The sequence below is a fragment of the Terrapene carolina genome, unplaced genomic scaffold (assembly GCF_002925995.2).
Source record: "Terrapene carolina triunguis isolate 2854851 unplaced genomic scaffold, T_m_triunguis-2.0 Scaffold193, whole genome shotgun sequence".
Lineage (NCBI taxonomy): Eukaryota > Metazoa > Chordata > Testudines > Emydidae > Terrapene > Terrapene triunguis.
The window spans coordinates 1,997,457-2,012,380 of NW_020664544.1; the positions used below are offsets into that span (position 1 = coordinate 1,997,457).

The 14,924-nt window shown below is 50.7% G+C and overlaps 1 protein-coding gene across 2 annotated transcripts in view; it reads left to right on the forward strand.

Annotated features, from left to right (window-relative positions):
- Positions 1-14,924, forward strand: part of JUP (junction plakoglobin) — a 51,193-nt gene that overhangs the window by 19,265 nt on the left and 17,004 nt on the right. Inside the window, exons 1-2 of one of the 2 annotated variants that reach the window (XM_024193434.3) lie at positions 12,618-12,680; positions 13,357-13,580. In XM_024193434.3, coding sequence (XP_024049202.1) covers positions 13,364-13,580 — 217 coding nt within the window. In that variant the 5' untranslated portion in view covers positions 12,618-12,680; positions 13,357-13,363. Of the gene's footprint in view, positions 1-12,617; positions 12,681-13,356; positions 13,581-14,924 lie in introns of those variants that run through there. The other variant, XM_024193433.2, reaches the window with a different exon arrangement.

Genomic DNA, 14,924 nt, shown 5'->3' on the forward strand with positions numbered 1-14,924 from the left:
TGTGTGTGTGTGTGTGTGTGTGTGTGTGTGTGTGTGTGTGTGTGTGTAAGGTCACAGGCAGGCTAGGATCAGGGCTCAGCACTAAGAAGAAATTGTTTTTTGTCTAATACTTTCACTGTTGTGTGAGAGGAGGGATAATCAGGCGTGATAGACTCTTCTGACCTCTGGGGTCTACAGATCACTTCCAGGAAGTGTAGTGTGAATTGGACATGTGAAGCCCTCTGCAGGTTGGGACTTGGGCTGTGACGTGAACATGGAGTGAAAAGGGAAAACCCCTTCTCCTTCCCCTAGGTGTGGCATTGTTCCTGGGTGCTCTAGAGACCAGCACTTGTCTCTAGCTTCTTTCTCTCTTCCCAGCTTTCTGTACCTTGCGTTTCAAAGTGGTAGCCGTGTTAGTCTGTATCAGCAAAAACAACGAGGAGTCCTTGTGGCACCTTAGAGACTAACAAATTTATTTGGGCATAAGCATATATCACATTGGTAGATGTGCAGGTGAACGAGCCCCGGATGGTGTGGCTATCACCTGCACATCTACCAATGTGATCTATGCCATCATGTGCCAGCAATGCTCCTCTGCCATGTACATTGGCCAAACCGGACAATCTCTACGCAAAAGAATAAATGGACACGCATCTGACATCAGGAATTCAAAAACCAGTAGGAGAACACTTCAATCTCTCTGGTCACTCAATAACAGACCTCAGTGGCAATTCTTCAACAAAAAAAACCTTCAAAAACAGACTCCAAAGTGAAGCTGCAGAACTGGAATTAATTTGCAAACTGGATACCATCAGATTAAGCCTGAATAAAGACTGGGAGTGGTTGGGTCATTACAAAACCTATACTTAATTTCCCCAATACTAATTTCTCCCTACTGTTACTCACACCTTCTTGTCAACTATCTGTAATGGGCCACTCTCTTACCACTTCAAAAGTTATTTTTCCTCCCTTGGTATCCTGCTATTAATTGATTTATCTCATTAGACTGACCTCACACTTGGTAAAGCAACCCTCCATCCTTTCATGTAATTATACCTGCTCCTGTATCTTTCACTTCATACATCTGATGAAGTGGGCTCTAGCCCATGAAAGCTTATGCCCAAATAAATTTGTTAGTCTCTAAGGTGCCACAAGGACTCCTCGTTGTACTTTAAGTGTTCTCTAATTTGCTGGTGGGAGGATTTGAGATCACCTGCCTTAGAATCTGTGCCTCTTGCTACATGTGTTTGTCAAACTGCCTTAAATGCCTAAGTAACTAATTACATTCGCTCAGGCTCATCCCACTTGCACAGAGCTGTGAACAATGCGATTCCTGAATGGGGAGAGCAACAGCCCTTCTGACCTTTTGTTCTCTCCTGGAAAATGGAGGGGCTGCTTTGTGTGCAGAATAGGTAGTTGAGACTGCTCCCTCCCTCGCTCCATCTGTAGGGGAGAGCAGCTCGCTTTGGGTTTGTTCTCTATGTAGAATGGCAAATGAAACCCTGAAAACTCCCAAGTGTGGGGAAACTGGGGGACTCCCCCCTCTTAACACCATCTTACCCAAAGGTGTGTTTAAAGTTACTGGCCTGCCTCCGCAGGGTAGTGCTTTAGGATGCTCAGTGTCAACACTTCTAGTTTGAAATCTTCTAAAAATTCTAAGCACAAGGTAAGATTTCTAAAGTGTAACTAGACTGTTTGGCTATGGCAGTGTAACCCTTAAACGGCACGGCTATTCACCCTCCAAGCTGAGAGGATGCTTAGCAGGTCTCGCTGTGTTGTCCAAGGGGTTAATGTAATATCCCTGAGCTTCATTTAACCTATTTTAGTGGTTAAATAGTGCTCTGGTAAGCCCTGTGTTCTTAGTCTCGAATCCTTTTAACTGGAGCTGGCAGTTCTGGCTTTCAACATTGGCCTGTGATTTGAAAGGAGGGTGGGGTAGGATGCAGTCACGCACTCCAGTATGGGGGCACATTGTCCTCCTCTTGTGCCTTGATATGCATAGCTCCTACCCATCAGTCCTGCTTCCTTCCCTCCCCCCATGTGAAGCTGGCTCTGAGTGATTCGAGCCTGACAACTGGAAGTGTAAGGACCAGGAGCTGAGCATCACTGAGGATAGGTTGTTGTTGTTTTTTATGCAACAATATTTATGGCTTCCCTGCTGCTTTTTTGGGGTCGCTCAACAGTAAATCAGTTTAAAGTTGGAACTCTAATAAAGATTCTGCTGCCTGCTCGACACAAAGAAGGGCAAGTTTATCTCAGGGAGCAAAAGGAAAGGGCTAGACGCAGGCATTCGAGCTGCAAATAGATGCATATTTATTGGAGACTTCCTTGTCAGACGTTATCTGTGCAAAGATGAAGCTGTCTGGATGCAGATCAAATAACTTTGGAGATAGGAGGCTTCTAGTCTCTCTCTTTCCAGCTGTAGCTTCCTCTGCTCCTTGTCAGAATTCTTAACTCCTTGACTCCAGGATTGTAGTAGGAAAGAATTAAACCTTTAAAAAAAAAAAAGTCATTGCTCTGGGGGAGTGGATGGCTAAACCATCTAGCCTGACCTGATACTTGGTTCTGTTTTGACACTTTTTTGTGCCCTTTAAATAAACTTTTCACATCTAATTTCATGTCCTTCCAACATGCGCATGCAGTTGGCCAGTCTGGAATCTCCATGGCTTTCCCCTCTTGCTAGTGATCATTCATGATTAATGGTCAGCATTTGTCCTATAAGCAGTAGCCCTTGTAACTGCAAGCCAAACACTTGCAGTTGAAAAAGCGCAGGTTAGCCCCAGCTTCTCTGCAGTAATTACACTGAACCAGTTCAGTAGGGCGGTATCTTGTGTGGTTGTTGAATCTTTCTGGTGATCAAGCTAGGTGACACTCAGTCCACTTTCATTCCATGCTCCGCGTTGGCATCTGGACTTTTCTTAGCTCTGACAGATCTCTAGAAAGAAGCATGCTCGGGGCAGTGCAGCTGCTGCTGTCCCCTTTGAGGATGTGGAACAGTCCAATAGATGATCTCAGCTTCCTGGATAGTCTCCCCACATCCTCCTTGGTTCCAGGGTCACAAGTACAGAGCTCGCTGCAGCTCTGTCCCCTCTGACTACGCACCACAGGCTCCAGGCCTCATGCCGTGACTTCTGGTATGGAATCGTGCAGTTCTTCCACTCCGAGACCTGGCGTTGAGCTGCACCATCCTGTGCATCAACCGAGCTTAACCATCAGCTCTGACTGGGTTCGGACCCATGGTTCTGCCCTTCCAGAGTCTGTGACCAGTGGTAGATAGTGACTAGCAGCCTTCTTTAAAGCCAAGTGGTGAATCTGTAACAGCAGCAGTAAGGAGGGAGGGAGGGGAAAAAAGGTCTTAAAAACGGTCTATATGCAGGACTCTTCCCAGAAGCATTGCCATCCTCTGGTGGAGACCCGCAGGAAGCTTCTCTGTCCCCGGCTACACAGATGTCCGTCCCTTTCCCTGTAACTTTCTTTCCCTGGTTGAGGGTGTGTCCTTTTAAATCTAGTCGGGTTTTCTTTCTCCTGTGTTCCCAGGCTTGGGCCCCGCCCTGGACAAACCTAGTTGGGGGAGCTCAGCAGGTGGTCAGAGGTAGAACATCAAAGGGAATTTCTCTTATGATGTCCCATAAGTGTTGGCAGATGGGCGGCTATCTCAAGCCATTGTTCTGCTTCCTGTTTTTTTACCAATTGCTTGTTGTTAAACTAAACCAAGGTATTCATGCTGTAAGCCCCAATGACCCGGTCAATGTACAGAGCTGCCACAGTGTGATCTGGTCCCTGCCTCCCAGTTACCCTTCTGTACTGTGTTCAGTGGGTGCTTCGCACCCTTCAGACAGCTGCTCAGGGTCATTGTCTAGGAGGTGCTTGCTTAGCAGGTGTGGATCCTCCTATCTGGCTATCTCCAGCTCCTGTGCTGGCACAACAAAGGGTGTGGGGCTGCATTAGTGTTGAGTGGCAAGCCCATGTCTCCCGCTCCTGCCAGCAGAGCACTTCCAGAGTGATGGATGGGAGCGTGCTGCGTATTACTGTCCAGCGCTCCATTAAAGGAGCAGGGCTTGACCTTCATGTGATCTCCAGGGAGAGATCTGGAGTCGCTGCTGTAGAGGCTAATAGAATGGGAAAACTCCCCCCGCTCCTCATAATAAGCATTTCCTGTTGGCTTCTCATTGCTACACCACCCCACAAGCATGGGAGGGGAGCAGCCTAGCAGGTACCTGGATCATGTTTTTTTAACAGATGAGTCCTGATATAATGACCCCATCTCTGAATGCAGAAATTTTTGGTGGCAGAATTGGTTCCGGTTTGTTACAGGGAAGGGGGACCCTGTCCCTTGTGTGGTGGTCTGTCAGTGCTCCACTTTCCCTGAAGGCCCCTGCAATGCTGCCAACTCAGAGTTCAGAACTTGTGAGTCTGACCCCCAAAATCACGAGACTTAAATTCCATTTTTTTTTTTAAATTTGCCTTCTGGTTTTTACGCCTTCTGGGCCACATTTTCTAACTGTCCTCCACAGCAAGAAGGCGAAGCACTTCAAGAGTGGAGGAGATTGTAGCATGTTCCCATGGCTTTAAGGTAAATACCAGACTGAGTGTTGGCACCAGTGGTCACTGCCTGGATCCTCTTGTCACTTCTCACTTCAGCTCCTCTTGGTGCGGTCTTCCCGCAAGTTCTCTCGCTCTTTCCAAATCCGAGTGGGGTGTTTGTGGTATTGGAGACCTTTTTACGTACAGACCAGTTAACCTAATCTCTGTTTACATGCCTGCACTCTGTAGGTCAGCTTTCGTCATGCTAGTGACTACCAAGGGCATTGCCTTCGTGACAGCGAATGCTCTCCTGAGACTTCTTCAGGGCTAATATCCTGGGGAAAGGATTCTCTTTGACTCGGAAGGCATGGGGAGAAACTCCATATCTGCCGCTTTGGAGCAGGAGGCCACGTAGCTGGTATGGGGGGAATGAGGCAGAGCAGCCTGGCACTGAAAGAGAGATTCTCAAGGCTGAGCGAATGTTTTGCATGTCATTTGCTCTACAGAAGACTATGCATGGTTGCATTGCTACCTTGTTCTCTGTTACGATTGCAGTGGCGCAGAGCATACTTCCCTGTGCTTATCTCTCTGCACTGAACAGGGGGAAGACAAAGGCGTCCTTTCTTCCAGTCCCTCCAAATTACTGGCCCAAACCTCCCAATTGACCAGCTCTGCTGCAGCAGCGGTTAGGCATCTCTGCAGCGGTGGGAACTGTTGACCACCCACTTGGCATGTTGCCCCAACGGGGAGGCCAGAATAACCATGTATCTTGCTGCCTTCAGAATGAATTTCACTTTTTTTCCTGTGCTAAAGCCCCTGATCTGACAAGGGGACACAGCTGGATTCTCTTCCGGGACTCCTAGGTCTCACAATGCACTTGTACCGTGGGGAGCACAGCAGAACCACCCAGAATGGAGAGTTCCTGGAGCTGGTGCCATTTCCCGACCCCTTAGTCAAACAGCGACATTCTCTTTCTGCTGGCTCAGTTGCCTAGACGCGCACTTGCTGCAGGCTCACTCCTTGCTTGAGCAGTGCTGCTTCCTAACCCTACAAAGACACTTCTCAAGGTGCGAACGAGCAGGCTCATTACTAGCTCGCTCCGTGCCTCTGACCAAAGGCTGCCAGATGGGTTGAAATGTGGCTTTTTCTTATTCTGTAGCATGGATTAAACTCTGGAGAAAACTAGGTCAAAGTACAAACACAGCCTCCGCTTGGAAGGCTCTTTGTTGCATTAATATACCTCATTCGCTTTCACTCCTACAATCAAAAGGCTAAAATCCCCTTTCATATTTCCAGTGCAGCTCTGAACTGAATAGAACCTGCTTCCTTCCTCATCCCCATCCCCAGAGAGGTGGGTGTGTGTGGGGGGGGGAGTCCATTCTCCTGCTCCCCAAGGAAGATGCGTGCTCACTCTGAATAATACTAATTCCTAACTGAATACACTTGCAAGGAATTCCAGGAAGGCCATTCTATAAACAAGTAGAATCTTGTACTGTACAGTTTTCCCAGCTGTCTCCTTTGCCATTCATCTGTTATTGCCTAGCAGGGTCCTTGCCAACAGAGGCCAGGAGAACCTGCTTTTGGCCCTGTCATGATCTCTGGCCCCTCTGTTCCAGTGGCCTGCAAACCAATACTGATCCTTCATGCTCCTGCAGCTGTTCCCACCTTTAACGAAGCTGCTCTGTGTTTGGGCAGTGCTGCGCTCCGGCTGCTCGCCATTAACTCTATCCTCTCACGGAGTTGGGCAGTTGCAAGACTGGGTCTGGCGCATTCTGAAGCCTCATGGTGAGTGCTGTGAAGGAATGGAAGAAAGCTGGTGCCAGACATCTGGCCTGAAGTCTTAATCTGGGAAACAGACTCGTTGGGCTACTCTCAAAGAGATTGGTACCTTAGCCAACATAATTTGCCTGCACATCTGAGTGGCTAGCTGTGTTGTGGGACTAGAGATGCCGTGTCCCAGGGGCATTGGCTTGCCCACTATTTGTACAAAGCCTCTTAGAGCAGATAGTCACATGCAGTGCCTTGAAAATTGTTATCCTGTTTGCAGCCAAAATTTACCAGGCCCAGCTCATTTAAGCTTGTAAAATACCCCTGGACTAGCTTTTGATTTGTAAGCTTAAATGATTGCCATCTACCCTGGAAAAACTACAGCGGCTCATGCATTATGCAGAGCCGTGAGAGCAGTCAGTGTTCCAGCCGAACCCAGGCATGCTTGGAAAATAAGTGGCTGTCAAACTCCTTCAGCTCTGAGCAGCAGTTACTGTCCACATATATGCTCAGTCTCTCTGTAACCAGCCCCTCCTCATAGTTCATGCACTCTTTAGGTGCTAGACTGAATTAACAAAACCTGCTCCTTCTGCTGGCCTCTGATTGGACATCCTCCAGCAGCCCTGCTCATGCTGTGCGGTGCTGGAGGGAGGCAGATGGTCTGATTCCCCTCAGGGTTACACACCTGGCCTTAGGGGACACCTCGCTTTTCCTTAAATAGAAAATTGCCCCTCTTTAGCAAAACCTGAATTTCAATGCAGAGTTAACATGCAGTGGCTGTGATTGGACCCATTCCTAGTCCTTCCATAGGCTCCAGTCAACCCTTCTTGGACCTCTTCGGCTTCCAATTCCATGCCTCAACTACTATCCACTTGCATTTTGCTTCCTCGTCTTATCTGTAAGGTTTTTGGTTGAGATCTTCAAAGTAGGTGAAGGGATTGAGACACCTCTTCAATTAACCCTACCGAAAGGTGTTTAAATCTCCTAGACTGCTGTGAAAATCCCTCCCCTTGACTCCACTGTTCTCTCTGACCCACCGTCCTCCTGTGTGTGTGTGTTTGTGTATACTCAGCCAGTTTAGGAACACTTACTTTCTGGAGTTTTGGCTCCATATGCTCATGGCTATCTCCTCCCTCTGTAGGTGGCCTCTGCTTTGGGATAACATGCAGGTTACACACGAGCCACACCTTCGTAAATTCTGTTCCTCCTTATGGCCCAGACGCGCTCTGTGGCGCTGTGAGATTCACCTCACCTCCCTGCCATTTTCCCCACCTACCTCACTGGGGCGTGGGAGAAGATTTGAGAAGCGCGAAGTGTTTCCCATCTCCTTGTCCACCCAGGTGCTTGTATTTAGATATCCCCAGTTTGCTGTCCAAATTGCAAAACCTCTGTCTGCTCAGCTGTAAAGAAAGCTGCTCCTGCTGTCTGGTGCCCTGGGAACTAGCTGTGGTTTTTTTGTGGCACGCGGAACTGACCAAGCTGTGGAACAGAAGTGGGTCAATACTCACTCCAGGACTTAGTAATTCCCTTGCTTTTATTGTGGCTTAAAGGCCAGCCTCCCCGCGGCAGGGGAAGTACTCGCGGGGAGTGACCTGGGCTGTGTATTTAGAGGGGCATGCATGCTGTGACATGGACTTGGTAGCACACCTCGCCCTGGGATGAGCTCTGCAGGTGCCCTTCTATAACAAGTGGTGACTTTAGGACAATGTCATTTGTCTCAGGCTGCTGCTCAGTGCCTTGTGCTGAGGGTCTCCTGGCTGCCACTGCTTTGTTTGTTGTCCCCTTGACTGATTGCTGTCAGCCTGCAACTTACATCCCGCCCACCTGACACTGCAAAGAGAATTGTTTTTTAAAAATCTTGGCGCAGTTTTCAGACTGACCCTTTGTATTTACGTACCCAGCGGTTTAAGTTCACTTCATTTACAGTTGCAAGAAGAGGGACAGAAGTATCTCAAACCTATCAGGATAACAAGAGACATGGGCTGAAATGCTGAATGTAAGACCAGTCTATTTTCAGCACTGAGTCCGCTATCGACTCTCGCCTTTTTCTGGAAACTTGGATTTGTGCTTACCTTTGTTAACCGCTCACTGACCACTGAATGCTCCTGTGCTGTGTGGAGACCACGTTCTGTGTTCTGCTTGACCCCAGTGCTTTGCATTAGTTCAACCCTGATCTCCACCCCCCCCTCCCCCCAGCATATCCTGTTGACACATGATGGGGAGTAAACAGCGTGAGCAGCTTCCATTAGTGGTTCTCTTTGCCTTTTTTACTACTGCATAAGCATACATTATGCACAAGCCATTAAAGTTGTAACCTAACCAGTAAATACAATTACAACTTTATAGCTTAAAATTACAGACAGACAAGAGTAGAAAACTGCCCTTAAAATGTACCTGGAATGGTCCCGGGAGACTAGGTAGAAGATGGTGAGCGGGCGTGTCCGTGTGCTAGTGTTGTGTGGATTTCAGCGATCTAATAGACTTTCATAGCACTAAACTGGTGAGGTTTAATTTTCAGTGTGGTTCACCTATTTTATAGGTCGGGGAAACTGAGGTGCATAAGTGGAGTGACTTGTCCAAATTCAATCCGTGGCAGAGCTGGGAATAGTAGAACCAGATTTCCTGACCCCTGTTCTAACTCAGCTAGGCAACACTTTTAGCTTCATTTGGACTCCTCTTTGAATTCTGTCCCTGCGTGGGTTTGTCTGAATGCATTGCCAGGCCCTGGGTCAGATTCGCTCTCCCTTGAACATGGCTCTGTGCTGTTCATTATAACACAGGGCTGCCTGGGAACTGCTGGCGGTGCTCAGACGTGTTTTCACCAAGAAAAACAACCTTCTCAGTAACGAATCCTGAGCGGACCTCGTCCCGACGCAGCAAGGTGCAACCCCCATCTGCTCTATAAAATCTGGTGCCGCCACCCAACGCCCTGACTCAGACATAAGATGTGCCACCAAGTCAGCCGCCCGAGGGAAATGGGGGTCAGGGTTGGACCAACTTCCTGCCAGCTCAGGCACTGAAATGGCTGCATTGTAGCTTTCGTGGGCTGGGCTGTCCCATGAAATCGCTTGGCTTGGGTCTGTTCCTGGGTGGAGGGGAGCAGTCAGCATAGAGCTCTCCTGGTCCAGCTCCTTCCACACATGACTCAGAGTATTAGTGGAAGGTGGTAATTAAACCTCTCCTTTGGACATGCACTCGACCAGTCAAACTTCCTGACAGAACAGCTGCTCACTTCTCTTATCAAGTCTGAAACTGTGACTCATCCCTCCCTTCCCTGACTTGTTGTGACTCTGTGTCTGGGTCACAGGCAATGCGGAGGGCGGACTATGGATCTCCTGCTCTCAAAGGGCCCTGCAAACCTTGGGAGTGGGAATGAAGTCCGAGTGGAGACTGGCCATAAAAGGCAGCTCTCCTGGCTCTGTGCATCAGCCTGGGTCACTCCTGACCTGAGCGTTGTCCTGAGCAACCTCCCGTCTCCCCAGAGGAGCCCAGGAAGGGGGTAGACAGCAGGGTAGAGAGGGGACTCCCTTCCATCTTGAGTGTTAGAACCCCACCCTGGATGCCTCGACACAGATGGGGCTGGGGAAATGCATAGCAGCAGGGGAATGGCCTTCATTGTCTCCTAGTGCAGACCACACCCAGGCTCTCTTTCCTGGAAAGCTTCCCCTGTGTTTACCCAAGCCGTCCCCAGGGCAGGGCCCTGTTTGGAGCCATCTGCGGCATGGCCTGTTTTTCTCCAATAATCCCGAGTGCATAAACACACGCTGATGCTGGGGATAAGCAGCCCCCAGTAGAAGCGTTGAATGCTTTAGTGGATCTGTGCAGATGTGGGGAAAGCGAGGCACAGAGTTTGTCTGACGTGAGCCGGAAGCAGGCAGGGTTAGAGCTGCCCTTGCTACCAGCCAGCCGTGCTCCAGCCCCTTGAGCTTCGTCCCCCATACACCCTCTGGGGTGGGTCTGAGGAATAGCTCTGCAAAACGGAGCCCTGCTCTCAGTACAAAGGCTGGGGCTATAATCAGACCTTTCAAGAGAAATTTGTGTCCCAGGTAGGTCAGGTTCAGTGGGGCCCTCCTCCCATTTCACCCCAGTTGCAGAGGTTTTGGGGCCCCAGTACAATTGATCCCTCCCACCCCAATCAGCCCTGGCTATAATGTACTCCACTTGCTTTAGAGAAGTCACGCTGGTGCAAACCGACATGCAGTCCAGACAGTAAGCAGCAAGCTCCTTGCCCGAATTCTTTAGCCTGGCACTCCTGCTTGCGATTCTACGCTGCCTGTTACTGCAGTGCGCTGGCAAGGTGGGTCTTACAGAGAGCTACTGAGTGGGGTGAGGCTGGCAGGGCTGGGCAGGGAGGAGGCCAAGCATTACTCAGTTATTTGTGGTATTGCCCCAGAAGCGCTAGGTGCTTTCCAGGTGAGCAGGACAGTGCCCTACCTGCATATGCAGACGGGGCTGGGGTCTGGCTTACTACTCATCCCTTGTTTGGAGCTCTGGGCTGAAACCCAGCCCCCCTGCAGAAACCTCCCCCCACCCCGTCCTAAGGACCATAGGGACGGCTCCATTAGGGTGTCTGGCTTGTGCCAATGGGAAGGAGGCCTATTCCAGAGTCACTTGCCCTGTTAGCATCCGGACATCGCTGTGCTGGGGTGGGGGTTTGAGAAACCTGCTTTACCACCTGCAGTACCTCCCTCCCTCCACATGCTGCCAACTCCTCGCCAATAACGCAGCTGGATTGCAGAGATTCCAGAACCCCTTCCTCAGGGTCTGGATGTTGCTTGGAATCGGGGCCCCCTCCTGTTTTCTGTGGACCTGAGGTGCCTATTGGGGGAGAAAGTGACCCTCTAATCCCAACCTGAGAGGGTCACGGGGCAGCCGCTCAGCTGGCGTGAATACGAGTCTGGGCCGTCCGCTCCGAGATAAGTAGCTGTTGGTATCTCTTGGCATTCGGCTCAATGCACAGCTGGGTGGAGCAGAAACAAATGCCAGCTGGAGCTTTAAATAAAGAGAAACGCTTGGTTAAAGTAGGGTAAACATGGCTTGCAAGGAAGCGCACTTCCTTACTGAGCTGGCTGAGCATGCGCGGCCTGTGTGTGTGCGCGCGCGTATGCTTCGGCTGTGGGCTTGGTTGGCCCACAGCACCGGTCTTGGCTTTATTAACCTCATGGGACCGTCCCTGAGAGGAAGCGGGTTCCATCTTAAGTCAAGCACTGAATGGCTGCGCTCTGCTAAGAGTGCAAACAAGCGTCCCCCTCCGAGCTGGCCGGAGACCCACCAGCTCACTGGGTGTAGGCCAAGCAGCTGTTAGACTCACTTAGCTGCTAGCCGCATGTGCCAGATTCAAGCCAGTGACCTAGAGGTGAAAGCTCCATATCCTTTTCCCAAGCTCTGAGCTGCCAAGTCTCAGCTGAAAGCACCCGTTCAGGTGACTAACGAGATCAGTCTCGCCCCTGGCTCCCGGTGTTTCCATTGTTTCGCCAGGTTCTCTCAGGAATGTGTCCTTCCTGTCCGCCAGCATCTGGAGGAGCCCCCTACCCAGAGAGCCCCCATGATTAACTGGCATTCCTATCCTGGGTGTGTCCACACCCAGCTGCAGCTCTTCTCCATTAACCCTTTAGTGCAATGGGGTCTCCGTTAGTAGCACAGGCTGCAATTGCATCGTACAGAATGTGCATCCAAGTAGGGTGACCAGATGTCCTAATTTTATAGGGACAGTCCCACTATTTGGGTCTTTTTCTTATATAGGCCTCTATTACCCCCCAGTCCTGTACCGATTTTTCACACTTGCTGTCTGGTCACCCTACATCCAAATCCCATCCTGCCAATGTCCAGTGGCTATTTCCTTGCTTGCTCTGTGTTTCTCTAAATACCTCTGCAGCAGCTGTCTGCTCTCCTGGGAATGGGACTGCTCTAGGCAAATCTGGGGGGCCATGGGGCTGAGACCGAGGCTGTGCAGGGTGAGTGTGGACAGGCAGGGGATACACCTGAAGAAAGTGCATTTCCACTGTGGGAAAGGCTGGATTCCCAGTTCACACTTGGCAGAAATGCTGGAATCAGTCCAGAGTGCTGACAGCCTTGGGGAAGCACAAGGGATTCCTACCCTGATCCAGGTTCCTTGTGGCTGTCCCCACCTTAATGGCTGAGCAGGGTATCGAGCTGGAATCTGGCACTCCCTTGCAAGCCACTCCTAGCAGCATGGGGCGGTGGCTGCTTGGGCGGGAGAGCTTGGCGTCTCCTCCCCCAGGGGCTGAGCCGGCTGCTGCCAGCCCCGGAAAGGAGAGTGGTGATCCAGCCTGGCTCTCCTGCATGGCAGTCTAGAGGAGACTCTGCAGAGCTGTTTCCATTCGAATTCCATCACTCGGGGTGTAAGAGATCTTGCCTGGAGGTGCCGATACTCGGCTTATTGCATCCTGGTAAGTACCTGCCCTGGGACGGCGGTACCTGTTCTCCTGGGCATCTCCTGTGGCATGGATACAGCAGCTTGTCTTAGCCCTGGGTCCGGCACCCAGTCGGAGGGCATTTCACTGGGACAGGCTAGCGTGGCTTGCCTTATTTTTGGGTGCACTCAGGCTGTCTCAGAAACATCTCTGAAAAGCCCGTTTTTATTCTGAACTCCAAACCCTTGTGGCTGGCTTCAGCTTTCTGCCAGTTCGTCTGTCCGGAAACGGCTCTTTAAAAAGCTCCTCTGTGCTGCCCGGAATAGCAGGGGAGCTGTCCCTCGGCACGGGATGTTCTGCGCATGCCTTCGGGAACCGAGAATAACCCACCCCCTTCTACAGCGAGTAACGGCCGTGGGGAGCTGCCCGTACCTGCCACAGCCTCCTTTCATGTTGCAACACGAGAGGCAAAGTGCTGAGCTGTGGGATTTGTCATCTTGGTTCATCCTTTCATCTCGTTAATAAGAAAACGGCAGATAGTGATCTCTGCATGTGTGGGAGGGTCACGGGCGAGCAGCACTTAGCTACTGATGGTGTGTTAGCCTGGGTCTGTGAGGGGAGGGGGGGGATTCTGGCCAGGAAAGCTGTCTGCTGGCTCAGTTTGCCCATGTGCTGGATGGAGTCTCTAACTTCCTTCCCCTTCTCCCTGCAGAGCAGCAATGGAGGTGATGAACATGATGGAGCAGCCGATCAAGGTGACGGAGTGGCAGCAGACCTACACCTACGACTCTGGCATACATTCTGGGGTGAACACCCAGGTGCCGTCGGTCAGCAGCAAATGCATGGCGGATGACGAGGACCTCTACGCCAAGCAGTACACCATCAAGACAACCACCTACAGAGAGGCGGGGAGCCAGGGCCTGGGCCCAGCGGCAGGTACGGGACACAGGTGGCCAGGATATAAAGTTGGTGATGAGCAAACCAGATGCTCGGATGGGGGTTGTGCAGAAATTCTAGTGCTCCATCCCAGCCTTTCTCCATCTCCCTCACACATTCTCCCATGTCCTGTACTTGATCTACCCAACTCTGGACGCATCTCCATAAATCCTTTGTCTTCTCCATGCCTGGGCGGTCACTGCAGCTTAAAATACCTTCCCCTGTCTCCCTGCCCTGGTGAACTGTTGGCAGCACGTCTGAGTGCAGGAAGGATCTCATACAGAGAGGGTGTTTTGTGGCGTAACCACATCTCTAATTCTGAGCTCGGTCTCCACGTATGCCTCAATGGCGCTTTAAGCTGTGTTCTCAAGATAGGAGCCGTCTGATCCCAGCCTAGTGATCAGCCATCTGTGCCTCTCAATTACCTGGCTGCTCAGGGACTGTTTGCAAAACTGTTCCCAGGCATTCAGCTTGTCGCTTGCACACAGTAGCTGGTGATGGTGCGACTCTGACATGTCTGAAACAGAGGGGAAGAAAACCAGAAAAAGTTCTCTTCCTCCCCTTTTTCCCTGTACCCCAAACACCTGCACATTGTTAGCAGAGCCTGCCATAGCCAGAATGACAGCTACAATACCCAGGCTGGGCTGAGGTGGGGAGGGACAGCTTCTGTGACGCTAAGTAGAAGACCCTGGCTCTGTTTCTCTCTAACTAGAGAGTGAATCATTGAACTCTTCCCTGCTAACGCTGGACTCCGTTCTAGTGGCTCTCTCCTGTATTTATCTCTGAGTAAAGGGATCAGATTACTGGTCCCAGATGGTAAATCCCCTTTCCCGCAGAAGAGGCACAGTGCTGCAGTGTGCTGCTTTAGCCTAGATACTTCCTGCAGCATCAGAAGGGGCTTTCCATCCAGGCAGGTAATCCACCTCTCCGAGGCTGTTGCTAGGTGGACGGAAGAATCCTTTGTCCCAGCCCTGAGCGAAGTAGCTAGGTTGACCTAAGTTCTAGGTGTAGACCAGGCCTTACAGTGGAGTAGCTCAGGCCCTACCTTGGCCCTAGGCAATGGTGTGATTTGGGGATGGTTTGTCTGCTAGGAACTGGACCAAAGCCACCAGCTGTTCCCAGAGGTTACAGGTGGCAATTGGTGGTAAGAGCTGGATCTGTCCCAACAAACCCCACGGTGAAAGGCCTCCAAATGCCATTCCAATCCCCTGAGCCAGCTGGTCCCAACTTGCAAATGCCCTTAATTAAAAAAAAAAATTAACAGGCCTTGTGTGACAATTCCCTAATTATGCTGCTTAATTAAGTGTTCCCTTATCTCTGCTGCTGCTGTATCTGTTTACAACG